General features: G+C 53.8%; 2 protein-coding genes across 2 annotated transcripts; both read left to right on the top strand.

Annotated features, from left to right (window-relative positions):
• Nucleotides 1-881: 881 nt before the first annotated feature.
• On the top strand, nucleotides 882-9,511 carry LOC118093983 (very long-chain acyl-CoA dehydrogenase, mitochondrial-like). The gene is made up of 18 exons (XM_035133865.3): nucleotides 882-1,050; nucleotides 1,379-1,451; nucleotides 1,567-1,631; nucleotides 2,255-2,389; nucleotides 2,720-2,864; nucleotides 3,366-3,495; nucleotides 3,586-3,711; nucleotides 4,011-4,209; nucleotides 4,313-4,417; nucleotides 4,557-4,643; nucleotides 5,103-5,165; nucleotides 5,282-5,383; nucleotides 6,233-6,330; nucleotides 6,746-6,818; nucleotides 8,004-8,076; nucleotides 8,435-8,507; nucleotides 8,691-8,766; nucleotides 9,374-9,511. Exons 3-18 carry the CDS (start codon nucleotides 1,602-1,604, stop codon nucleotides 9,509-9,511), a joined length of 1,653 nt encoding a protein of 550 aa, XP_034989756.2. The 5' UTR covers nucleotides 882-1,050; nucleotides 1,379-1,451; nucleotides 1,567-1,601.
• Nucleotides 9,512-16,948: 7,437 nt separating this feature from the next.
• On the top strand, nucleotides 16,949-22,353 carry APOD (apolipoprotein D). Its single transcript, XM_035132861.3, has 5 exons — nucleotides 16,949-17,056; nucleotides 19,570-19,725; nucleotides 19,947-20,068; nucleotides 20,675-20,763; nucleotides 21,734-22,353. The coding sequence occupies exons 2-5, from the start codon at nucleotides 19,603-19,605 to the stop codon at nucleotides 21,967-21,969; spliced, it is 570 nt and encodes a 189-aa protein (XP_034988752.1). The 5' UTR covers nucleotides 16,949-17,056; nucleotides 19,570-19,602; the 3' UTR covers nucleotides 21,970-22,353.
• Nucleotides 22,354-23,883: the final 1,530 nt, after the last annotated feature.

The following is a 23,883-nucleotide window of genomic DNA, read 5'->3' as shown; positions in this document are numbered from 1 at the left end:
GGGCCTGGCACAGGGGCTGCTGGTCTTGGCAGGGCACAACAGAGCTTATTGTGGTATGACCTCGGCCCAGTATAGCTGAAGGAGCGTCTCCACCCCCATTGTTTTGCTCGGACACTGAGGTCCAGCGCTGAGCACCTTCTGACAATTCCCTGTGAGAAGGAGAAGCAAGGTTACAGGGAACCAGGCAGAAGGCCTTCTCGGTGGTGGCGCCCGCCCTGTGGAACACCCTCCCATCAGATGTCAAGGAAATAAACAACTATCTGACTTTTAGAAGACATCTGAAGGCAGCCCTGTTCAGGGAAGTTTTTAATGTGTGATATTTTAATCTATTTTAATCTTTGTTGGAAACCACCCAGAGTGGCTGGGGAAACCCGGCCGGATGGTCGGGGTACAAATAAATTATTCATAGAATCCTAGAGTTGGAAGAGACCACAAGGGCCATCCAGTCCAACCCCCCTGCCAAGCAGGAAATACCATCAAAGCATTCTTGACATATGCCTGTCAAGCCTCTGCTTAAAGACCTCCAAAGAAGGAGACTCCACCACACTCCTTGGCAGCAAATTCCACTGCCGAACAGCTCTTACTGTCAGGAAGTTCTTCCTAATGTTTAGGTGGAATCTTTTTCTTGAAGTTTGAATCCATTGCCAATCTATATTATTATTTTTATTATTATTATTATTACTATTACTATTATTATCATTATCACCAGCCTCATATAACTAGCATGCTTGAGTCTGATGAATGCATGAAGGGGTTAATGCCATAGAGTCAGATGTCCTGCCAGGCTTAGCTAGGTCACTCCCCTCACCTTGGCAGGAGCTACTCAAGCCTATTGTTGTACAGTGCTGTACCTGGGTCTACCTGAGAAGCTCAGTGGGTAAAGAGTCTGAGCTGGTTGCTGCGTCTCATGGGCTTCATGGGGGGCAGGGGCTGCCTACCACTCCGTGATTTCCTGACCGCCATGTTTCCTGCCCCTCCTCTTCCAGGCTGCTGCCTCCTTCCTCCTATGTTGTGCCTGACCAGAAAGCGAGCTATTCCAGCTATGCCAAGGTGAATGGGGGCTTTGTGTTGTCCCTGCCCTGAGTGAGGCTGCCTGGGAGCTTTGAGGCCCCATGGAAGAGGACTCCATTGGACTGCCCCCACCCTGAGAGAAGGCACGCTGGGCAAACAGCTGGGGCAGGTGCTTTGGCAGGAGGTGGGAAGCGGGTTCAAGGTGGCCTTGAGGCTCATGAGGGGGCCAAGGAGACAGAAGATGGAGGGAGGAGGGGTCCTGGCACCCCCACTGGAAGCTGCCGACCTGTTCCAGGAGGCACTTTGCATGAACTTTGTTGTGCCACTGCCAGCCACCCCAAACAGGAAGCATCTCCTTTTCTTTCAGGAATCCACATCCTTTGTCACAAACATATTCAACGGGCACCTGGCCCCCCAAAACGTCTTTCCCTTCCCTTCAGGTAGGCCACTTCAGCTGAGAGGGGCTGCTGCTCTCTGACCAGTGGAGGTCTCTGAGGGGTGGGGTGCGGGGTGTGATCCTGCTGCTGACCCACCAGTTGCTCTGCCCCCCCCCAGTTCTCTCCCAGGAGCAAGCGCAGTCCCTGCAGGCCATGGTGGATCCCTGCAGCCGCTTCTTTGAGGTGAGTGTGTGTGAGGAGGAGGAGGGCCACTGCCAGAGATGGATCCGCTGAGCCCCCCCCCCCAGGAAGGTCTCCTCCCTCACACCTTTCCCAGGCCGGAGGGGGAGGCTGGAGCCAACACCCTCAGGCCTGCAGTTTCCATTTTGCCAAACGAATCCTTGGGCAGCTGTGTGTAGCAAGATTGGGTGGGCATCTGAGAGGGCACACCTGGGCACTTGTCCACACAAGAACAAATCCTGCCGTGGAGCCCCGGAGGGAAGTGTATAATAAAGCTGGGAAAACATTGCTCAGACATGCAAAATCTGGCAAAAGTATCATTTTTCACCTTTTCAGATTTCACTTTTGAAATCCTTTAAAAGACAAAACATAATTCTTCCATCTTCTTGGGTATAGAGTGATTTGTCCCTTGGATCCTTGACTGCTAATGTATCCACAGCTGTGAACTTGGACAGACCCTTTGGATCAGAAGACAACGCTCTCTTTCCCCCTTTTTCATTTTGGCAAACCAGTCCTAGGAGGAGGCCTCTTGCTTTAGGCCAAATCTTCCCTGGAACTCCCTGCCGCAGGAAAGTGGCCTTAGGGGAGGCTCTGCCTTTGCTTTGTTCTTTTCAAACTGTGGGCAGGAAGTGAACGATCCAGCTGCCAACGAGGAACTGGAGGGCATCGAGGAGGAGACCCTGGCCGGCCTCAAGGACATGGGCTGCTTTGGCCTCCAGGTGCCTGAGGAGTTGGGGGGCATCGGGCTCACCAACACGCAGGTGAGAAGGACTGATGGCGAGGGGGGGTCCAATGGGACTCTGCAGAGGAGGAGGAGGAGGCCTTTGATATGGAGTGTGTGTGTGGGGGTGGGGGTGAGAGGCAGAGAAGGGGCCAGAATTCCCTATTCATGCAGCTCCTGCCCTCGCAGAGATGTGGGAGCACGTGGGGGTGGTGGGGTGTGTGCGCGCACTGATGCTCCAGGTCTGATGGGCCAAGGGGAAATCATCTCCCTGGGGAGACCCCCCCATCTTTGACTTGTGGGGCTGGGTGAATAAATGGCTGCCTGCCCCGTGGGATGCCAACCTCAGAGCAATTCAACCCCCCCCCAGTATGCCCGCATGGTGGAGGTGGTCGGGATGCATGACCTCGGGGTGGGCATCGCCCTCGGTGCCCACCAGTCCATCGGCTTCAAGGGGATCCTGCTCTTTGGCACAAAAAGCCAGAAGGAGAAATACCTGCCCAAGTTGGCAACCGGTAAGACAACCTCCCCCCTCTAGAAAAGGCACAAGGGTGGAAGCGATGGCGAGGGCTCCTGGCAAGGTGGGGGGGGGGATGGCCTGGGCACAGCACAGGGGACAGAAGGGTGGGGGTTGAAGAAGCTTCTGGAGGAAGGAGCGACGGAGTTTCTGGACCCCCCCTCCCCACGCTCAACTGGCGCAACCCCGCGCGGGCGAGGCGTGTGCGCTCTTTCCCGGGGGTCGTGGCAGGGCCCCTCAGCCCTGAAATGAGACCTGCCGGGGCGGCGAGGGCAGCAGCGCTGTCGGAAGAACATACCAGGCAGGGGACGCGGGCGGGGACCGTCGGGTCCCCTTCTGCCGAGCAGCCGCAGGGGTGAGAGACCAGCCTAGCCGCCGCCCAGAGGCCCGGGGACGGCCGCGCCCAACCGCAGAGGGGCTCTGGCTGGCTCTGAGAGTCCCGGGAGTCCGCCGGCCGGCTCGCCCCGTCGAATGAGCGGCCCGTCTCTCCTTGCGCCAGGCGAGGTCTACGCGGCCTTCTGCCTGACGGAGCCGTCGAGCGGGTCCGACGCCGCCTCCATCCAGACGACGGCGGAGCTCAGTCCCTGCGAGCGCTATTACACCCTCAATGGTGGCAAGATCTGGATCAGGTGAGGGACAGATCCGGATCAGGACCTTCCCCCCCCCCCGCGTGGCCCAGCTGGCTTCCCCGCGTCGTCGCTAACTCCTCTGTGTTCCAGCAACGGCGGCACCGCCGAGATCTTCACGGTCTTCGCTAAGACGCGCGTCAAGGACGTGACGACGGGTGAGGAGAAGGACAAGATCTCGGCCTTCATTGTCGAGAGAGCCTTCAAGGGCGTCACCAGGTGAGCCCCGCGGGAGGCGGCGAGGGAGGCGAGGAGGGGAGCAGCTGCACCCGGAGGAGCGCAGGGAGATGCCTGGACGGGCGGCTACGGTCCGGCTCGTGCTGGGAGGAGGGAATAGCCTCGGGACACGTGCAGAGTGCGCTTCCCTCGCCCCTTGGTCGCCGCCACCGGCGCAGGAGCCTAAAGGGACGCGGCTGGTTGTGCCGTCGGCTGCGCGTGGGACCGGGATGGAGCCGAGCGCGCCGCGCCGCGCCGCGCTGCCCTTCCAAGTCCTGAGCCCCCCCCCCTCTCTCTCTCAGCGGCCCCCCGGAGCAGAAGATGGGCATCAAGTGCTCCAACACGGCCGAGGTGCACTTCGACGGCGTGCAGGTGCCGGCGGAGAACCTGCTGGGCCCCCTGGGGCGCGGCTTCCAGGTGGCCATGCACATCCTCAACAACGGCCGCTTTGGGATGGCCTCGGCGCTGGCCGGCACCATGCGCGGCGTCCTCCGCAAGGCGGTGAGCGGGGCCTGCCGTCGGGGGGCCGGAGCGAGGGAGGGAGCGGCCCGCGCCCCTGCCCGCGCTGAGGCCTCGGCCCTGCCCTGCCCTGCCTCGCCCGCAGGTGGAGCACGCGGCCAACCGGCAGCAGTTCGGGAGCGCCCTGAGCCGCTTTGGCAGCATCCAGGAGAAGCTGGCGCGCATGGCGATGCTGCTCTACGTGACTGAGGTGAGGGGGGGGGCCGTCCGGCCCGACGCCTGAGGACTGGCCCTGGGGGACAGGAAGAGGCGGCGGCAGCGCCTGGGGGGATTCCTGGGAGCCCTTCCACCGCCGGGTGCCCAGCGGTGCCTCTGCCCGCCCCTTCCAGGCCATGGCTTACGTGCTGAGCGCCAACATGGACATGAAGGTGCCCGACTACCGCCTGGAGGCTGCCATCAGCAAAATCTTCGCCTCGGTGAGTGGATGGATGGATGGGGCGGGTCCCCTGGCGGAGGAGCGGGAGGGCAGAGGGAGCGGACCATCCCCGGCACCGCTATTCCAGTAGGGGGCCATCAGGGCGCCCCCACCCCCCACCCCAGGATGCACGCCACACACCCCGGTAGCGGAGCATGCAGTTTGCCACTGGGTGGCTCGGTGGGGGGCGTGTCTCTCCAAGGAAGCCAGGCCGGCTCTCTGAAGCCTCCATCCCTGGCCCCTCTGCTAGGCAGACACTGATTGGCCTCACAGGGGGGTGGGGCATGAGTTGGGGGTGGGCTGGGGTGGGCACCCTCTGGAGCTCCTGAGGAGGCACTCCTTGAGACTAAATTCCTGGCCTCCTGCTTCAGGCCCCAGAGGGGGCCAGCAAGGCCTTTGGGGTGGTGGCCCCCGATCAGCTGAGGCTGCCCTTGCTGCCTTGGGCTGTTTCCATCCCTAGGAGGCAGCCTGGAAAGTGACCGATGAAGTCATCCAGATCCTGGGCGGGATGGGCTACATGAAGGTCAGTGCTCCTGCTTGGGTTCGGGGGTGGGGGTGGTGGAGTGGGGGGCTCCTTTGGGCCCCAACCAGGCTAAGAGCCTCAGAACGGGGGGAGGTGACCTTGCTTCCTCTGGGCAGGAGACGGGAGTGGAGAAAGTCCTGCGAGACTTGAGGATCTTCCGCATCTTTGAGGGCACCAACGACATCCTCCGCCTGTTTGTGGCGCTGGGGGGCATGAAGGTGAGCCCCCCCCAGCCTTTCACCAGGACTGCCCTTCCACTGGCCCTCCCTGCCTTCTGGCCTGCCTGCCTTGACACCTCCTTGGCCTTCTCAGAATTCACCCAGCCTTTCTTTGGCTGCCACAAGCGTCAATCAAAGCCCTCAGGACCCGCCACTAGATGGCACTATGAGCGCAAGCAGCTGCCTTCCTGGGGTCCATCTGATTGGCAGCAGTGGCTCCCCAGGATTCGAGGCAGGGGACCCTCCCAACCATACCTGGAAGTGCTGCTATGGGGGATGGAACCCGGTACTTTCTGAGTGCAAAGGGGGTGCTCTGCCCCCTAAGCCATGGTCCTCTGCCTGCCTGCCTGCTTGCAGAGGAGCTGGCTGCTGATGGCTCCCACCCTGGGGAGGCTGGGAGAAAGCAGCCAGAGGCCGCCCAGGAGTGAACCAGGAGCCCAGGCAGATGTCATGGACAATTGTCATTTTGCCAGCACCATATTCAGCCTGTTAGATGGCACACCGACCCCACGAGGTAGGCCTCCATTAGTTTTGTTTTCTAATGGAGGCTGAGAAGCCCAAAGGAGTTCGTGGCAGAGCTTTCTCCCTGAGCCAGGTCACAATCTCTCCGGTAACCCTACCTTGCTGGGCGGCCCCTTCTTCCATGGCTTGTCCGTGGGTCCTTTGTGGGTGGGAACCTTAGAGGAAGTTCATGGGCTAGAGCTGCCCTCTGCTCTGAGCCAGCCCCACCCCCAACAGGGCTCCAGCTTGACCCAAAGACTCTGGTGGGATGCCCCACTCCCACCCCTCTTGCAGAAACAGCCTTGGGGCTGAACCTCCTTTGAGCAGGGCGACTCCCTCTGCCCATAGCATGCTGGAGAGGAGCTACAGCGCCTTCAGAGGACCCTCTCCAATCCTTGGGGGAAGGTGGAAGCCCTCTGCAAGGAGATCATCATGAGAGCCAAACGGTGAGGAGCACGTCTGGGGCTATTGGGGAGGGACTGTGAGCCCCCCCCCATGTCCAGCTTGGGGGCAGAAGTAGGTGCCTGGGGTGTTCCTCTGGTCTGAGGGGGAGCCGGTGGCACTGTGGGCTAAACCACTGAGCCTCTTGGGTTTGCTGGTCAGAAGGCTGGCAGTTCGAACACCCACGATGGGGTGAGCTCCCATTGCTCTGTCCCAGCTCCTGCCAACCTAGCAGTTCGAAAGCATGCCAGTGCAAGTAGATAAATAGACTGGAGCTTTTCCCGTTTTTTACCCTCTGGTCTGATGCAACAGCCAGGAGGGACAGCCCACAAGACTCCCTGGTTTGCTCTCCATCGGCCTTCTGCTTTCTATCCCCTTCCAAGTTCTGCACATCTCCTTTCCTTTCTCCTTCCACCGCAGGAAAGTTGGGCTTCCCAGTGGCTTGTCTCTGCAGGGTGTGGTTCACCCAGACCTGGATGACTGCGCGACTCTGGTGAGACATCATGTTGGGATAAAAAGGCGTTTGGAGCACACTTGTGATTGGATCCATGTGTTGGCAAGGAAGCAAATCTTGGAGATCATAGAATCATAGAGTTGGAAGAGACCACAAGGGCCATCCAGTCCAACCCCCTGCCAAGCAGGAAACACCAGCAAAGCATGTGCAGCGCTATGTGCACAAATAATCTTTGTGTGCAGACACTTGTTACATTGCCAGCAAAAACTGGTCCCCTCAAAAGCATCAAGTCCCCCTTTGAGCGTATCTTGAGATGCTGTTGCAACTTTAGGTCCTCTTTCCATTGTGCCAGTGAAGAGGACACCCCAAGTCAGGCAAGCTTTTTGGCTCAATGGCCCACAGGATCTGGATCAGCCTCAAGGGCCAGATTTGACATCTGGTTGGGGCTGCCTCAAAGCCCTTTGCAAAAGCACTCTTTGGAGCAGCTTTGGTGGGGGTCTGTGTGGCAGATAGCAGAATGAAGCCTGTAAGATACAGGCTGCACTTCCTGTTTCTGCCCCTGATTGTTTAAGGAGGACAGAGCAGCTTCAAAGAGTGCTTTTGCAAAGGCTTTTAACTGCTGCCTTTCGGCTGATGAGCAGGAATTGAATCCTGTTGCCTTGACTGCGTGACCCAGTTCCCTGTCCTACCTCCCATCAGCTGAGGTTCCCAGTGATGGGCAGGTAGGCCTGGCTTGAGAAAAAGGTGGGTCAAATGAGACCCCTTGGCAGGATGAAGTGGGCCCATGGATTATTGAAGGCTCCCCACCCCTGCCCTAAGTGGGTGTCTTGATGGGGTGTCCTAACAGAGCCCCCTCCATACCTGTTCCCAGGTGGTGCCTGGAAGGGCAAGCTCCTCTCATTCCAGAGGATCTAGAAGTGCCGGAGAGGTGGATGTTGTCCCCCAGGGGTGGGGTGGGGTGGGGGGCTGAGGCTCCTGACCCAAAGGAGCATGACTTTCCAGCTGCTTCTTCCGCCTGGTCTTTCCGAGATGCCATCTCTGTGCCTGCAGGTACTGTAAATATGCAAAGAGCAGCTGATGGAGAAACAGGATGTGGAAGGGGCCTGTAAAGGAAAAGCTGCTAGCCCCCATCAGGACTATTTTCAGCTTGGGGGGGGAGCGGAGGGGTGTGTGCATGTGTGTGCATGCCAGGCTAGCCCAGCCCTTTGCTCTTCCTCCGTCCAGGTCACCAAGGCCATTGATCTGTTTGGGGAAGCGGTTGAGAGTCTGCTGCTGAAATATGGAGCTGCAGTGGCAGGTACCCCCCCCCCCCCGCTCCCCAACAAAAGGCAGGTCCTGCTTTGGACCTCGAGTACCTCCTTGGATCAGGAGCCATGGGGGGCAGGGGAGAGACCCCAGCCTGACTTTCTGGGGTGGGGCGTGGAGGCCTCTTGTCAAAGGTGGGGGACCAGCCAGGCCCCACAACTTTCTGTGGGTGTTCTTGGGAAGGGCTGTTGGGGGGGGCCACACAGTGGGGCAGGTCCAGTGTCTGCTGTGTCATGGGTTGGGTGGGGGTCATAATCCAAGTCTGGAGCGATAAGCAGAGGCCAGCTGCCCTTTGCAACAGGCACTTCCCCAAATCTTGCCTGAGTGCCCCCCCCCGATTCCTCCATCAGACCAGCAGTTCCACCTGAAGCGCGTGGCGGACTCTGCCATCGACATCTACGCCATGGCTGTGGCTCTCTCCAGGTACGGAGTCTGCCTTTGCAGGGCAGGAGCAAAGGGCCCCACGGTTTGCCCCTAGGCTCTGCAAACCTAGGGGAGGGGGGACCTTGAGGTGGGTGGGGCCTGTCCCCTGGGAGGCCTGTGTCAGGCTCTGGGCTCCCCTCCTTGGGGCTCTGGCCTTCCCTTGCTCCCCCTTTCTTCTTCCAGGGCCAGCCGCTCTCTTTGGCTGAAGCAACCGGCAGCGCAGCACGAGGAGCTCCTGTGTCGGGCCTGGTGCCTTGAGGCAAGGGGGGGTAGGGGGCGGGTGGGAGGAGGACCCCTGTAGCCCCTTCCTCTGCCTGGGCTCAGCCATGTCCTCCCTTTGGCCCCATGGAGGCTTCTCAGACCCAGACTCTGGGTGGGTTTCTGACCTTCCTCCTCCTGGCTGCCCCTCCCCCAGTCACCGGGTGATCCATTCCTCCTCCTCCTCCTCCCAGTCCGCAGGGCATGAGCTGAGCCTTGCAGGATGTGACCAGGTGTGAAATGCTTCTCTCCTCAATTAGCCATAATTGCAGGGAGTTATTTGGGCCTCTTGCCAGAGCACCTGGCTGTGCCTCTTTGAAGCTTCCGCCAGCCGGCCTGGATGAAGCCTCGCTGGTGACGGGCCTCTCCTGGGGCTAAGAACAAGGGGGCTCACAGGGTGCCCGCCCCACGCCAGCTCTTGCCCAGGCTGGGCCTGGCAGGGCAGCTGTGTCCTGGAAGAACCCAGAGCTTCCCTTCCTTGCCAGCTTTTGCCTGTAGGCCTGGCAATGCGCTGGGTGCCTGTAGCTGCCGCCCCGTGTCAGGTGGCCGTGACTGATCTCCCACATGGGTGCGTGGGTGGGTGACGGCTCCTCCTGCGTCCCCCACAGGCCTTCCAGCGCGTCCGCCAGGCTCTGCGGGAAGCCAATTCGCTGGCCTGGGAGGAGTCCTTTGCCGACATGAAGCGGATCTCTGATGCCCTGGTGAAGAATGGCGATGTTGTGGCTCCTCACCCGCTCGGCTTCTGAGCTCCCGGGGGGGCTTTCAGTCAGGGACTGGAAGGAGCTTGGCATCTATTAAAGCTGATTTAAGGCCAGCTGCCTCAGTTTCCCTGCTGCTCTGGAGGTCTGCCCTGGTCTGGCCCAGGCAGCTTCCGGTACTCCTAGCTCTGGGGTCTGGCCGGCTCCCGAGGGCCTCCTCTCCCGCTTTGGACAAGCACCCCTGACATCTGAAGCAGAGGTTGGATGGCCACCTGTCTGGGATGCTTCAGTTGAAATCCCTACATTGCAGGGGTTGGACTAGATGACCCCCGGAGTCCCTTCAAACTCTACAATTCTAGGATTCTAAGGCAGCCATTCAGCCTCTGCTTTCAAACCTCCAACGAAGGACAGCCCATTCTCCGCAGGGCGGCGGCCTCATTGGCCCCTCTTGCTTCAGTCGGCCTTTCTGGGGTTTATTAGCTGCGTCTGTTTTCAGGCATCTACTGTAAATATTATTTGCTGCCCTGAGAAGTGATGGAGGCCCCTCTTGCCTCCCCCAATTCCTCGCTATAGGGCAGGGGATGAATTCCTGGGAGTCAAGTGAGACTGCGCAGCGATCTGACTCTAGGGTTGCCATATTCTGGGGATCAAAAACTCAGACCCCCACCTCCAACTCCCTCGCTCCCTTCCTCACCTGCCTGCTCCCCCCTTCTTTCCTCCCCTCTCTTACCTTTGCTGTCTTTGGCCTCCTCCTCACGCTGGGAGGCTGAGCGGCCCTGAGGTCACGCAAGGCCAGGTGACTGTGGGGACCAGTGTGGGGCCTGGCCTGGCCCCCACCAGGCCGCTCCAGGCCCCTCGATGCCTGCTTCCTGTTCTGGGACACAGCGCATTAAAAAATGTTGAAAGAAGCAAAAATAAAAACCTCCAAAACCTGCACATTTAATCCCAAATGCATAAACCTTCCTAGATGGGGGTGCTGCCCCCCAAAAAACTGGACTTGTCCAGGAAATCCCTGATGTATGGCCACCCTGTCTTACTCAAAGGGATCCTCTTCAGCCTCTGAGGTCTCCAAATGTCACGTTCCTCCCCCAGTGAAGGGGGCTTTTCCTCTGGAAGAGAGAGAGGCCACCTTCCTCCTGAAGGGTCTGTGGAACCGGAGGCCTCATCCTGCCTGGTGCTCTTGCCAGGAGGGCTCTTCAGGCAGCTGGAGGGGGGGGGCTTTGATGCCACGAGGCGTTTGGCATCAGCGCAAATGACCTGCGGCTTCTCTGTCCTTTGTCTGCCCCTTGGACAGTTGCACAGGCCTGTCCAGGAATGTGCAGCCAGAAGGAGATTCTCCCTCTGCAGCTGAGCGGAAGGAGGGCAGCTGCCTTGGGAGGGAGGGAGGGAGGGGGCGCGCGTTTGCCACACACGTTCAAGGAAAACCCAGACCCAAGGTAAAGCATCTTGGGCCTGGTACTTGCCAGCACCACAAAAGCATTCATCCAAGGCACAGAACAATCTTGATCACCTTGGCTTTTACGTAGGGTGACATATCTGCTGCCCACAAACCATCTCACCTGAGGTTGAGCCACCTGCTCACATGCAAGCACTTCGAAAGGACCCGATGGGCTTGAAGAGCAGCATGAAAAGTGCCCCTCACAAAAGGACACATTTATCTACAATGTGCATATGCTACTGCATCATTTTTTTTGTTTATTAAGTTTCTATACTGCCTTCACCCAAGGATCACAGGGCGATTTACAGTTTATCTGTAATTTGATGTCTTAATGTATTATATAGTCTAATATTAGCCATCCTGAGCTCAGTTCTGGCCAGGGAGGGCGGGATATAAATACACTTCATTTATTTGTTTGTTTATTTTTATATCTACATTGTACATGTATAGATGCAAAGGTAGTAAATATCTGCTGTCATTTAATGCATCAATGTCTGGTGGGGCAGACTAGCCAGGTGACCTGCTCCATCCGCAGTCTTCATCTGGGGGGGGGCAGCTCTGGGCAGCTCTCTCTTCTTACTCTTCCTTGCCTTTCAACCGGACCAGGACAGGCCTTCAAAGTGAGGACTGTCCTCCATAAAGTAGGACACCTAGAAGTTGATCGTCCACCCACGTGTGCCACAAGCCACCATTAATGTTCTGCAGTTCTGCAGTTCAGGAGTTGGGGCTGATTCCGCCTCCAGAAATGTGTGTGTGTCACTTCCTGTCCCTGGGACTCCGGTGGCTCTGATGTGCTCCTTGGAACGTCATGAATGGCTGTCACAACGGATGGCCATTAATTTTTCCAACACTTTTATCTGCCTGTTCCCATGTTGTTGTGAATTAAAATAAACTTCCATTAAGACATTAAAATGGCACGTTGCGTTTGCTATTTTTGTCCTGCATCAAGTTTTGACCAAATACGCGTATTCCCCTTGAAACATGCCTTCTAGTTATTGGATGTCTTTATTTATAAAATAAAATTATCACCCAGCAATCCCATGGAAGCATCTTCCCTTCCTCTCTGCCTTAAGGGGGAGATCTCATTTTCATAGAATCCGAGGTGGTTGAGTTAGAAGGGATTCCAACAGTCCTCTAGTTCAACCCCCCTCAATGCAGGAATTTCAAGTAAAGCCTCCATAACTGTCAGAGGTGACCACCCAACCACTGGTTAAAAACCTCCAAAGAAGGAGAGTCCACAATGGAATCCTGTTCCACAGTCGAACAGCTATTACCACCAGAAAGTTCTTCCTGATGTTGAGTCGGAATCTCCTTTCTTGTAAATTGAAGCCATGGGTTTGAGTCCTGCCCTCCAGAGGAAGAGAAATCAAGCCGGCTCCTGAACATGCAAAAAGATATTGTATATAACGAGCTGCAAAAAATGTTTTAAAAAATTATTTGTTAAAAGTTAAAAGAAAAGCTTTTCTTTTAGGCATAATAGATGTAACATGAGTGCTCACTGAAAGGACAGATCGTGAAGCTGAGGCTCCAATACTTTGGCCACCTCATGAGAAGAGAAGAATCCTTGGAAAAGACCTTGATGTTGGGAAAGATGGAGGGCACTAGGAGAAGGGGACGTCAGAGGACGAGATGGTTGGACAGTGTTCTCGAAGCTACGAACATGAGTTTGACCAAACTGCGGGAGGCAGTGCAAGACAGGAGTGCCCGGCGTGCTATGGTCCATGGGGTCATGAAGAGTCGGACACGACTGAACGACTAAACAACAACAACAAGATGTAAGTGTATTAAGGGATCAGAAATATATCTTATGTATGCAACCACAGCAGCCCAAATGGTATATATGCTCAGAATTGGAAAGGGCACAATACCCACAAAGGAAGAATGGAAAAATATTTAAAAGATAGGGAAATATTTAAAGAAGATTGAAAATGCTTTGTAGTTTATCTGGAAAATTATTGTAAGCATCTTAAAAAGTTAACAGTAATAGAGTAAATTCAGCAGTAACAGTTACTGGGATATAAAACTGAGAAAGTGGAAATATTGGTAACAATCAGAATATGTAGTGGAAATGAAAATAAATGAACTGTGGAAGGGGTGGAGGGAAGTCAAAACTAAATGTGTGCTTTGTATTTGGTTTATTGTTTTAATTATAAAAAAGAAAAAGAAAATTTAGACAAAGAAAACAAGCTTGCTCCCTCTTCCCTGTGACAGCCCTTGAGATATTTGAAGGTGGCTCTCCTATCTCCTCTCGGTCTCCTCTTCCAGGCTAAACACCCTCAGCTCCTTCAACCATTCTTCATAAGGCTTGGTTTCCAGAACCTGGATCATCTTGGTCACCCTCCTCTCCACACTTTCCAGCTTGCCAACATCCTTTCTAAATTGTGGTGCCCAGAACTGGACACCGGACTCCAGGTGGGGTCTGACCAAGGCAGGAGAGAGTGGGACTCTGACTTCCCTTGATCTGGACACTTGATGCAGCTCTGTGAAGCTTGTGGTCCACCAAGACCCCTAGATCCTTTTCACATGCACTACTGGTAAGCCAGGTGTCCCCCGCCTTTTTTTGAAGCCCTGTCCTGCTTCCCTGTTGCTCTTCCATGACTCTTGTGTCCTGCTGATATCAGAACTCTGATATAGAATCATAGAATCGCAGAGTTGGAAGAGACCACAAGGGCCATCCAGTCCAACCCCCTGCCAAGCAGGAAACACCATCAAAGCATTCTTGACATATGCCTGTCAAGCCTCTGCTTAAAGACCTCCAAAGAAGGAGACTCCACCACACTCCTTGGTAGCAAATTCCACTGCCGAACAGCTCTTACTGTCAGGAAGTTCTTCCTAATGTTTAGGTGGAATCTTCCCTATTGCAGTTTGAATCCATTGCTCCATGTCTGCTTCTCTGGAGCAGAAAACAACCTTTCTCCCTCCTCCATATGACATCCTTTCATATATTTGAACATGGCTATCATATCACCCCTTAACCTTCTCTTCTCCAGGCTAAACATACCCAGCTCCCTAAGCCGTTCCTCATAAGGCATCGTTTCCAGGCCTTTGACCATTTTGGTTGCCCTCTTCTGGACACGTTCCAGCTTGTCAGTATCCATTAGAAGGACGGCAAAAGGGGGTGGGCCAGGGAAAGGACCCCACACCTTTCCCCCAGCCTTGGAGTAGGGGTGTAGATGGTACTCCTGTTTACTCCTTTCCTTTCCTTCCCAATGGGAGGAAAATTATTTAAGGAATAAAAACAGGGAAAGTGTGGAGGAAGGAGCAAGCCCCCCTCTGCCCTTCTGTCCCCCCTCACCCGGGTGGGGAGAGCCTAAGCAGGTCATTGGCTGAGGCGGATGAAAGGCCTTGGGGTTCCCCCACCCACTTGAGGATTGCATCCTGAACCTCCTTCCTGCCCCAAAGCCACCCAAGACGAGGTGTATCTTCATGAAAAGCATAAAAGGGGAAGAGCCAAACTTATGCACAGAGAAGGACCGGAAGGCACCTGGGCTGGAGACACCTGTTCAGCTAGTTGACTCCTGCCAGGTAATGGGATCAGATGATGATCCGAGTCTGTGAAGAATGAGTGTTGGAGGAAGAGGACTCACCTGCCCCTCTTCCCACTCCTGCGGCCTCTTACTCAAGGACACCGCAGAGGATTAGACGGATGCCATCAGCTCTTGGGGCTGGTTGCTGCTGCAATATAGAACTCTATAAAAAACAAACAAGAATGTGCTCTGCTCAAAATGCCAATGACTCTCACCTAATTGGCAGGTGACACACTGCCTTGACTGTGTCAGGTGCCTGTCCAGGCCTTGCAAGAGGAAAGACCTTGCCAGGGCCGGCCGGCAGCCCCCCCCAAGTGCTCCTGGGAAGCAGGATTCTTGGGGGGAGGTCACATGCTTTAACTGTGTGGTGTGGGTGTCATCCGAAGTGTGTGTGTGTGTGTGAGAGAGAGAGAGAGAGAGAGAGAGATCAGGGTGGATGCACCTGTGATGCACTCGGCCCTTCAGGGGCTCAGGTTGCTGTTCTGAGGTATTAATCCGCCCCCATATGGGAAGGGCTCCTTCCCTCAACACATAGTTAGACTATGGAACTCCCTCCCACATGAGGCAGTGGTGGCCACCCAACTTGGATAGGAGAAGGCTCTCCCCGGCTGCTAGCCAGCCTGGCTCTGCTCGGCCTCCACCGTCACAGACAGCAGTACTTCTGAAGCCCAGTTGCTGGAAGCTGCGGGAGGGAAGAGGGCTCTTGTGCTTGGATCCTGCTGATGGGTTTCCCTTTGGGGCATCTGTACATCCACTGTGAGGACAAGATGCTGGACTAGATGAGCCTTTGGCCTGATCCAGGAAGCTCTTCTTAGGGCATTGGCATAGCCAGAGGGGGTGCAGGGGGGCAGCTGCCCCCCTCAATCAAGTAAATAAATAAAAATATGTAACTAACTGACCAATAGCATTGCAGATAACTCGGTTCTGCCCCCTTAACAAAGCCTGCCCCGCCTAATAAATTCTAGCTACGTCCATGTCTTAGGGCAGGGCTTTCCAAACTTGGGTCTCCAGCTGTTTTTCGACTACGATTCCCATCATCCCTGACCACTGGTTCTCCTAGCCAGGGATGGTGGGAGTTGTAGTCTTGGGGTCTTATGAATCTGTCCCCCCAGCCCTGATTCCCCGGCTGTGGTTTAACTACAACTCCCAACTTCCCCACCCAGCAGGGCTAGTGATCAGGGATTATGGGAGTTGTAGTACAACAAAGATATGTTCCTCAAGGGCCTGCAGCCAACTTGCTTCCCGTCTGGCAGGAGCAGGGAGAGCTCAGGGGCAGCTCCCGAGCCAGGGCAAGCAGAGAGTGAAAGGGGCTGGCCCGTGGGCCATGTTCCAGTCAGCCCCCTGGCGCTTTGGGGACAAAAAACATTAAACTCTTATCAAGCAATACACTGACTGGTATCCATTGTCTCCAGACCTACACTTACACATTCAACAGTCAAAGCATATGACTTAATGTAACCTCTCCACTGAGAATACTGAGCAGTTGGTACTGTATAAGAAGGTCTTGATTTTGATAAATAACATGGTCCAAGAAAGGGGTCCCCATTTCTGGGAAGGTGTCTCTATTTGTTATGCCTTTCATTGCCCTCCTGTTTCTGATGAGATGCTCAGACATTGCTGCATCCCAGATACTTTCCCCCCGTATGTTCAGGGGTACTTCAGCCTGGGTCTTCCATTGCTACTGCTAATCGTGCTGCTAATTCATTGTGGCACATTCTGCATCAGGATTCAAGCAAGGGAAGTGTGTCTAGGTCCTCTTCCTTGCGCTCCAAACGCTCTACAAAAGAATGAACCTGAGCTAGCTGAAACAGGTTGCGTGAGTGCCTTTTCATTTACCTTGCAGTTCCTCTTGCGAAATTGCTTTCCCTCTGGGGAGCAGGTCACAGTTTGTGTAAATGCCGAGGAAGCTGGTGACCCAGGAATGGGACCGGCGGTGAAGTCTTTGGCTCCCTGTTCTCCAAACCATCAGTCCTGATCTAGTAAATGGATTGTCTCTCTTCCTTACCTCCTTCAAGGACCAAGGTAAGAAATGGTGGCCTTTCATTGAAGGTGTGGGAGGGACAATCTCGACTTGGAGCCCAGGGTTCTTCCCTTGGGCAATGGGATCAAGGATTTGATTGGAAAGGCGGCATAGAATAACATTCAGTGAGGCATGCATTCCCATCCCTCCTTTTGTTCTATGTCGGTAGAGTTTTGTTGCTTCTCCTAGTTATTTTTGCTTCCCGACACAAATGCATTGAATCTTTAGCTGAAGGGGGGATGGGAATAGGCAAACTTTTAAAAAAAATATAAGGACTTAAGTTGGGGTCCATTTTCTGAAGAAATGACTGCCAAGTACTGAGAAGACAGCTGCTGGTGGTGGGGAGGAGGACACACGCCCCCCTTTCAAAGCGGCAAGGGCATTGATGCCAAAGAGCCTGCCCCCCGGCTTGGCACCATTTGCCAGCAACAAAGGGATGAGTGAAAGGGGAGGGAGGTGTGGCTTGTCAGGGCAGGAGCCCCAGTCCCAGAGAGGCTCATAAAAGGAGCTGCCCTCGCAGGGATCCTTTCCAGAGAGGCTGGAGAGCATCTGCTGCTGGTTCACAGGAGGAGAAGTTTCAGCAGACAGGAGACACCACCTGAGCTCAGGTAGGCCAAGACCATGTCTCTTTGGGTCTTCTTCGAAGGCTTGTGGAAGGCAGACTACATTCTGAGGGGGCTTCCTTCCCACAGGCAAGGGGAGGAGGGGATCTCAACAAAGGCTGCCTGGAGGGGCTTGGAGTTGGGCTGTTTTTTCATGCAAGCGTTGGCTCAACACAGTTACTTACGGACCCATTGTTAAAACCGTGTTTATGGAAGACAATCTTACTCAGATACGAGTGATCGCCAAAGAAGAAGAAAGAAGAAGAAGGTTCAAAGGGCTCAAAATCAAGCATTGACCCTCCAGAATTACCAACAGGGATAAATGCTTGACCAGCAGCTGACCATGCAACCCATAAATGGCCAAAGGTTGCTTATTATTATCTTTAAAATTTTGTGAAATTATGGAGAGAAGCTCAACTTCGCTCCCCTGAGGACAAAGATTTGGTTACAATAAGGATGCTAAGCCTAAGTGATACTGAACAGAGCTCTTTGACAAAAAAGAAAGAGAAAACAAAGACCCCAAAGTACAAATATAAGGAGCCACGTTACGGAGTGGTTACAATACCATCAGTTACATGAAATGTTTAAATTAGATAGAAAAAATGGCTTTTCCGACCAAAGCTCACAATTCGAAAAAAAACTTCTACAAAACAAAGAGAAACTTTAGCCCAAAATGTTTGTTAAAGCCTCAATGACACACTGGGCAATAGATACAGGACACGATATAGATTTAAACCTCTGGGAAAAACTCTGGAAAAGTGACTTGAAGTTTACAGCATGTTATTCTTTGAAGGAGAACTACCTGAAAATGATTCACAGATGCTATTTAACTCCGAGTAGGCTTGCTAAGATTTATAAGACAGAATCAGATAAGTGCTGGAAGTGTAAAAGAGGTGGAGGGAACATTCTTTCATATATGGTGGACTTGTAAAAGGGAAAAAGAGTATTGGGAAATAATCCATAATGAATTGAAAATAAATGTTTAAAAGTACTTCCCTCCCAAAAAAATCACAGTCCTTTCTGTTGGGGATAATTCAGACTGAAATTCCCAGGTGTCAAAAAAGGTTATTTAGGTATGCTACTACTGCATCCAGTGTTTTGTTAGCCCCAAAATGGAAAACGAGCAATGTTGGGTTCTGAAAGCAAGGTCCCAACTAAAGAAGAATGGCAACTTAAGTTGACAGAATATGAGCAACAGGCAGACTTAACATATACTGTAGAATAAGAGAACAGGAAGAACATACATTTAAAGAAGATTGGAAAACGTTTATTGAATATATGGGAAATAATTGTATACAGCTGAAAATGCTGGCAGCAGTGTAAACAAGTTTTGATGGATGCAATAATGGAATACTGAATGGCATGGTTTTTGTAAAATATGCAGGGATTTATGATGAACCATGGAAAGAGAAGAAGGGGAGTCATTGATATCTTAAAGATATTTTAAACTGCAAAACAGAAGTACATCTCTAATAGTCTGAAGACATAATAAAGTTGTCACAACTTTGTTTACTTATTTCATAAAATTTATACACTGCTTGGCTATAAAAAGACAAACCTCTAAGTGGTTTACAAAAAGGACAAAACAATAACAGTAGCAATAAGAAAAATTAACAATAATTTAAGACTCCCCCCAAGTTAAAATAGCATAGGCAAAAACAGATTCCACCTTGCCTCAATTTTCTAAGGTTGCCCCCCCCGCCCCCCAGTTCTGCCAACCCAGCTTCTGGATGAAGGGACTCGTAAGAGACTCCCCAGAGGTGGCTCCAGAGGCAGCTGGGCATGGCCTGCCCTGGGGGGGGGGTTCCCACCCATGCCTCTGCTCTGGAACTGGCGTGGTCTTGAGATGGGCTGACTGCTCCTAGGGAGTTAAAAACCCAAGGAGGTAATGAGAGAGCCCAGAGTGGCTGCAAACCCATTTCCTCTGCCTGGAAGCCACAAGAGGCTGCAGCCTGCCCAACAAGCCCCAGGGTTATCAATCGGAGCACTTTGGCTTATCGTAGAATCATAGTTGGAAGGGATCCCCAAGGGCCATCTTGTCCACCCCCCTGCAGTGCAGGAATCACAATGCTTTTCTCCTCTCTCTCTCTCTCCCTTAATGTGGATGGGTGGGAGATAAACTTTCTCAAATGAAATAAAAATTACATCATTGGTCTCAAGATTCTTTTCCAAAAAGCGATTCTACCTGTCTTATTGGTGATGATATTTGCAGTTGCCCTGGAGGGTCTGGCTGGGTCGCCTGGCTGAGCTGGAGTTGTGAGCCAAACCTTGCCTTCTTCTTGCCCCCCCCCCCGCCGGCCTTCTCTCTTCGACAGGCACCTGGGGATGAAGTTTCACCCAAGCCATTTCTTTTCTGAGCCTTGCTCAATGACTGCCTTGGTGGTGCTGGGCAGGGCAGGGCAGGGCAGGGGGTTCCTCTCACCCCAGCACTGCCAGACTCATAGAATTGCAGAGTTGGACCCCAAGGTCCATCTAGTAGCTAACCCCTCCCTGACCCTTGTGCTGTTCTTCCCCGCCAGGAAGGGAGCCACTTTCTGCTCCCGCCCATCACCATGGCAGGCCACTGGGTGCTGCTCCCCTTCATCCTGGGACTCCTCGGTGGGACCCAGGGGCAAACCTTCCATGCGGGGAGCTGTCCAGACCCTCCAGTCCAGGAGGGCTTTGACGTCAACAAGGTAGGAGGAAACCCTCGCTGACTCTGCCTTATCACAGTGTTTGTGTTTGTGTGTTTGTGTGTGTGTGTGTGTTGTGAAGGTGGGGAGGGCATTGCCAAGGCTGGGCAGGGAAAAGCAGGGCAGAAGGAGATTTCTTCAATGCGATGAAGCATGTTTCACAGCAGTGCTTCAAGAGGATGGGAGGAATATGGAGTGACCGTGTGTTCCCTCCTCTCTCTCAGTATCAGGGGAAATGGTACGAGATCGAGAAGCTGCCATCGAATTTTGAGAAAGGGAAATGTATCCAGGCAAACTATGAGCTCAAGAAAAATGGGAAAGTGAGAGTGGTGAACAAAGAACTCCTGTAAGTATCTTTCTCCTCCTGCTTGTCAGGAGTTGGGGGGTGAAAAATGGGTTCTACGTGGTTTGGGGAGGGGGTGGCTGGGCAAGAGCTGCAGTGCTCCTGCTGGGTTCCTGGGTGGCCCTCCTGTCCCAACACCTCCCTCTGGCTGAGGAGTCTGCAGGCTTGCCTTTATCTAGGTGTTTTGGTGACTCCTTCCAGGGCCCAAGACCCACCGGCAAAGACAGCTCACAAAGAGAGACATAGAAGGTTTTAAACCTGCACGATCAGGACATCCAACAGGGGCAGTTTAAAATTATACATTTAGTTAAACCAAGAGCAGGAATAGCTGCATCTCAAAGGCCCATTTTAAAATCTCAGAGAGAGGGAACTGGGCACACAAAGTGCAGGAGGGAATTGCACAGGGAAGGAGCCACTGCTGAAAAGGCCCCGCCTGCCTCCCACCAAGCAGACAGATCTGAATGCCACCGGGGCACAAGGGGACTGTGGCCAGGGCCACTTTCTCCAGACACAGTTGCAGATGTGTCCATGCTGTTTCTTGTTTTGTAAACGGTTTCTTGCTCTCTGGGGCTGCTCTTTCACCTGCTGCACGTCTTGCTCTCCCTCCAGCTCTGACGGCTCCATCAACCAGATTGAGGGGGAAGCCTTCCCAAAAGACAACCATGAACCGGCGAAGCTGCAGGTCAAGTTTAACTGGTGTAAGTAAGGGGGGGGGCTCCTCTTCCTCTGGAAAAGCTGGTCCACCCTGGTCATGGAGGATGCAGCTTGCAAGGCCAACCGTGGAGGCAGAATGGAATCTGCCCCATTTCAGGGGTTTCTGCTGGCTACATTGTGGCTAGTAGTCATTGGCAATCCTCTCACTGCCCACTCCTCTTGGTGGACCATCCAAGTTGGTGGCCATCCCTGCCTCCTGCAGCAGCGAGTTCCATAGTTTAAGCTTGCACTGTGTGGAGTAGCAGCTTATTTTACCTGTTTTGGATCTTCCAACACACAGCTTCATTGGAGGACCTCTCTGCATTGACTTTCTCCACAATATTCCGAATTTGCCCCAAAGTTGTAACCATTCCTCATCAGCCCCTTGACAATTGGAGTGGCCCCTTCAGCCCCGCGGTGCCCTTTGTGTTGCAGCGCACAGTGTCTTCCAGCTGTGAGCACGCCATAGATTTGGACAAAGGCCTCACACTATTGGCCATTTTCGATCCCTTTATCAATGATCTGCTTCTTTGGTGCAATGTAGCTTCCTTCTACCTGCCCTCTTCAGTAGAACCATGGCAAGGAAGCAGATGGAGGCCTCATTCATGAGAAACACACAGGGAGCCATTTCCTTGATTGCCGGCTGTGAGTTTTGCCACTTCATTCCCTGCTGCAAGGATACATCTATTTTAAAGGCTGCCTTTTCATTCACTGATAAAAGTCAGTGAAGTCTCTGACTGCCCACCTTCCCTTTGGGACGGCTGGGCTCCGAATCACCATTGAACAGGCTCCTTATTCCCTTTGCATCGTGGGCTGTGTTGTTGCCCCGGACAGAAGGGAGGCCTTGTTGGGAAATGAAGGGATGCTGCCAGGCCTCTCCTGTCCCTCCGTTTTCCTGCCGGCCAAAGCAGCCCCAGCTCTTCCAGCAGCTCTTTTGCAGGTGGCAATTCCTGATCTTCTTCTTTTTCCCTCCAGTCATGCCGGCAGCCCCCTACTGGGTTCTCTCCACAGACTACGAGAACTACACGCTGATCTACTCCTGCACGAATTTCCTCTGGCTCTTCCATGTGGATTACGCCTGGATCATGTCCAGAAGACGCCAGCTGCCCCCGGAGACTGTGGCGCACCTCAAGAGCACTCTGCAGTCCTACAAGATCGACACGGCTCGCATGATGCCCACCGACCAGCAGAACTGCCCTCCGGACATGTAGCCTGCAGAGGCCCCAACCAGCCCTGGACTCTGCCTGCTCCTCCTCGCTAGCTGCTGCTTTGTCTCGACCAGCACAGCCTTTGGGCTGCTGTACTTTGCCAGCCCTCAGGCCGTCGGGACAGGTGGGAAGGCCCTGCGCTTACTGCCGTGTAGCACCCACCTGTCCTGGGGAGGACCTTGTTGTAGTGTCCTGCTGCCCCCTTCTGCACTGCTGTTTCTGGGTTAAAATCTGTCTCCAGAGTAAAGCAAGGATCTCTGAGGGGGCTGCCTGTTGCTTCTTGGAGGGTTGGGAACCTGGGACCACATTCCAAATTCTCTTGTGAGGAAACTTCAGTTTTTCTGCTTAGAATAAACTTGGCTGATCAAGCAGCTTGCATATATACAGCTCCTGACTTTCCTTCATTTATTGTGTCTTGCTTTGGTGCTGAAATTGCCGGGGGGTGGGGTGGGTCTTGGCGTGAGAACCCCTCACTCCTTTGGAACTTTCAAATGCACAGCACCTTGCACCTCAGAATTTCCAGAAGCCCAAAGGGTGTGTTTGTTTCTGACCTCCTTGCAGCCTCTTTGCCTGGGGCTGTCAGAGGCTGAGCCAAAGGTGGGTGGTTGAAATGGGTGCTGAGCGTTGTTGTCACTCCTGCTGAAAAGCTGTGTCTAGACCTCTTCACTGCCATTTGGAGGCAAAACATCTGGGCCTCTGCTGAGGTGTGCATTATCCGGCGGCCTGCCTTCTAAAGGGACAGGCTGAGGGCTCAAGAAGTGCAAAGGCTGCGGAGACGGGGGCCCACTGAGTCCGCCAATTGCAGCCAGCTCCCCAAGGGGCCCTTCCACCTGCCGCCCCAGCTTTGCAAACATAGCCCCTGGTGCGGTGTTTTCTTGGCCAGGGGCTCCCTGGAGCTCCAGTGATAAACACAAGGCATACAAAATATGTAAAAACACCTCAACAATTGAAGCCTTACCTATTTACAATTTATTTGCAGTTTCGGAGGGACCAGTTATGGTTGAGGTAGTTACAGGTGAGAAATAACAGCTGCCCTGAGGCCACCCAGTGAGGATCAGGGCAGAGTGGAGATGTGCGCCCCCCCCAGTCATACCATACGCCTCGGTCACATGTCAGAGTTAATGGCTAACAGCTGAATGTGAATCCAGCAAACTGCAACCCTCTGCTTAGTGTGGGGGCCACACAGGAGACTGTGGTTTGCTTCACTCCAGACAAACCACCGTCTGAAACCTGGCTCCCTGGGCCTGGCTTGTTTGAGGGCAGCCAGCTAGGGACTCCTCCACCTGCCTTATTAATTGTGCATTCCTAGCGATTCATGCGATTCATGGTTTCAGGGAAGTAATACATGATCCTGCTCTCAATGCTCTTTACGCCTGCAAGAGTTTCTGGGCTGGGCAGAGAAGTTGCTTTGTTTCCACCCAGTGCCCGCCCCAGAGTCTCCTGTTCAATTCCTGTAACTTTTCATACTACAACTAAACAGTTTGCTGTGCCACACAAATCGGCCCGTAGTTCCAGCACTCAGTAATGTCTGCACACCAGTGCAGAAGCTGAGCTGAGCTGGAGGAAGAAGAGCTCCAAGAGTTTGTAAGTGGGACACTGGCCGCATCCTCACCTGCCCAGTTTCTCTAGGCAGCCTGCTGGGCCTTTGAGCAAGCAAGCTGATCCGCCAAGTGGGCCTGGAGCACCACCCAGTGGCTGGCCAGGAGCCAAGCATCTGGTGCTCCAGAGCCCTTCAAGAGAGCCAGAGCAGGGTCTGCAGGCTGCCTCTGGCCTCCTCTGGGTTGCTTATTCTCTAAATGATAGCCAGCTGGGCTCTGCCACCACTCAGGCCCAAAGCCCTTACAAGTTGGCTCACATAGAAAGTCAAAATATAAATACTAACAAAATTAACTTATTAAGACTATATAAATAAAGCAG

The sequence above is a fragment of the Zootoca vivipara genome, chromosome 5 (genome assembly GCF_965207765.1).
Source record: "Zootoca vivipara chromosome 5, rZooViv2.hap1.1, whole genome shotgun sequence".
Classification (NCBI taxonomy): domain Eukaryota; kingdom Metazoa; phylum Chordata; class Lepidosauria; order Squamata; family Lacertidae; genus Zootoca; species Zootoca vivipara.
Note: the sequence above shows the minus strand (reverse complement) of the source record. Positions and strands in the feature narration are given on the sequence as shown.

Excerpts from the sequence above, each read along its gene's own strand:
- APOD (XM_035132861.3), top strand. The coding sequence starts at position 19,603 with ATGGCAGGCCACTGGGTGCTGCTCCCCTTCATCCTGGGACTCCTCGGT. Across the intron at positions 20,069-20,674 it reads GTGGTGAACAAAGAACTCCT|CTCTGACGGCTCCATCAACC; the intron begins GTAAGTATCTTT and ends CTCTCCCTCCAG. Across the intron at positions 20,764-21,733 it reads GCAGGTCAAGTTTAACTGGT|TCATGCCGGCAGCCCCCTAC; the intron begins GTAAGTAAGGGG and ends TTTTCCCTCCAG.
- LOC118093983 (XM_035133865.3), top strand. The coding sequence starts at position 1,602 with ATGGTGGATCCCTGCAGCCGCTTCTTTGAG. Across the intron at positions 1,632-2,254 it reads CCTGCAGCCGCTTCTTTGAG|GAAGTGAACGATCCAGCTGC; the intron begins GTGAGTGTGTGT and ends AACTGTGGGCAG. Across the intron at positions 8,508-8,690 it reads ATGGCTGTGGCTCTCTCCAG|GGCCAGCCGCTCTCTTTGGC; the intron begins GTACGGAGTCTG and ends TTCTTCTTCCAG.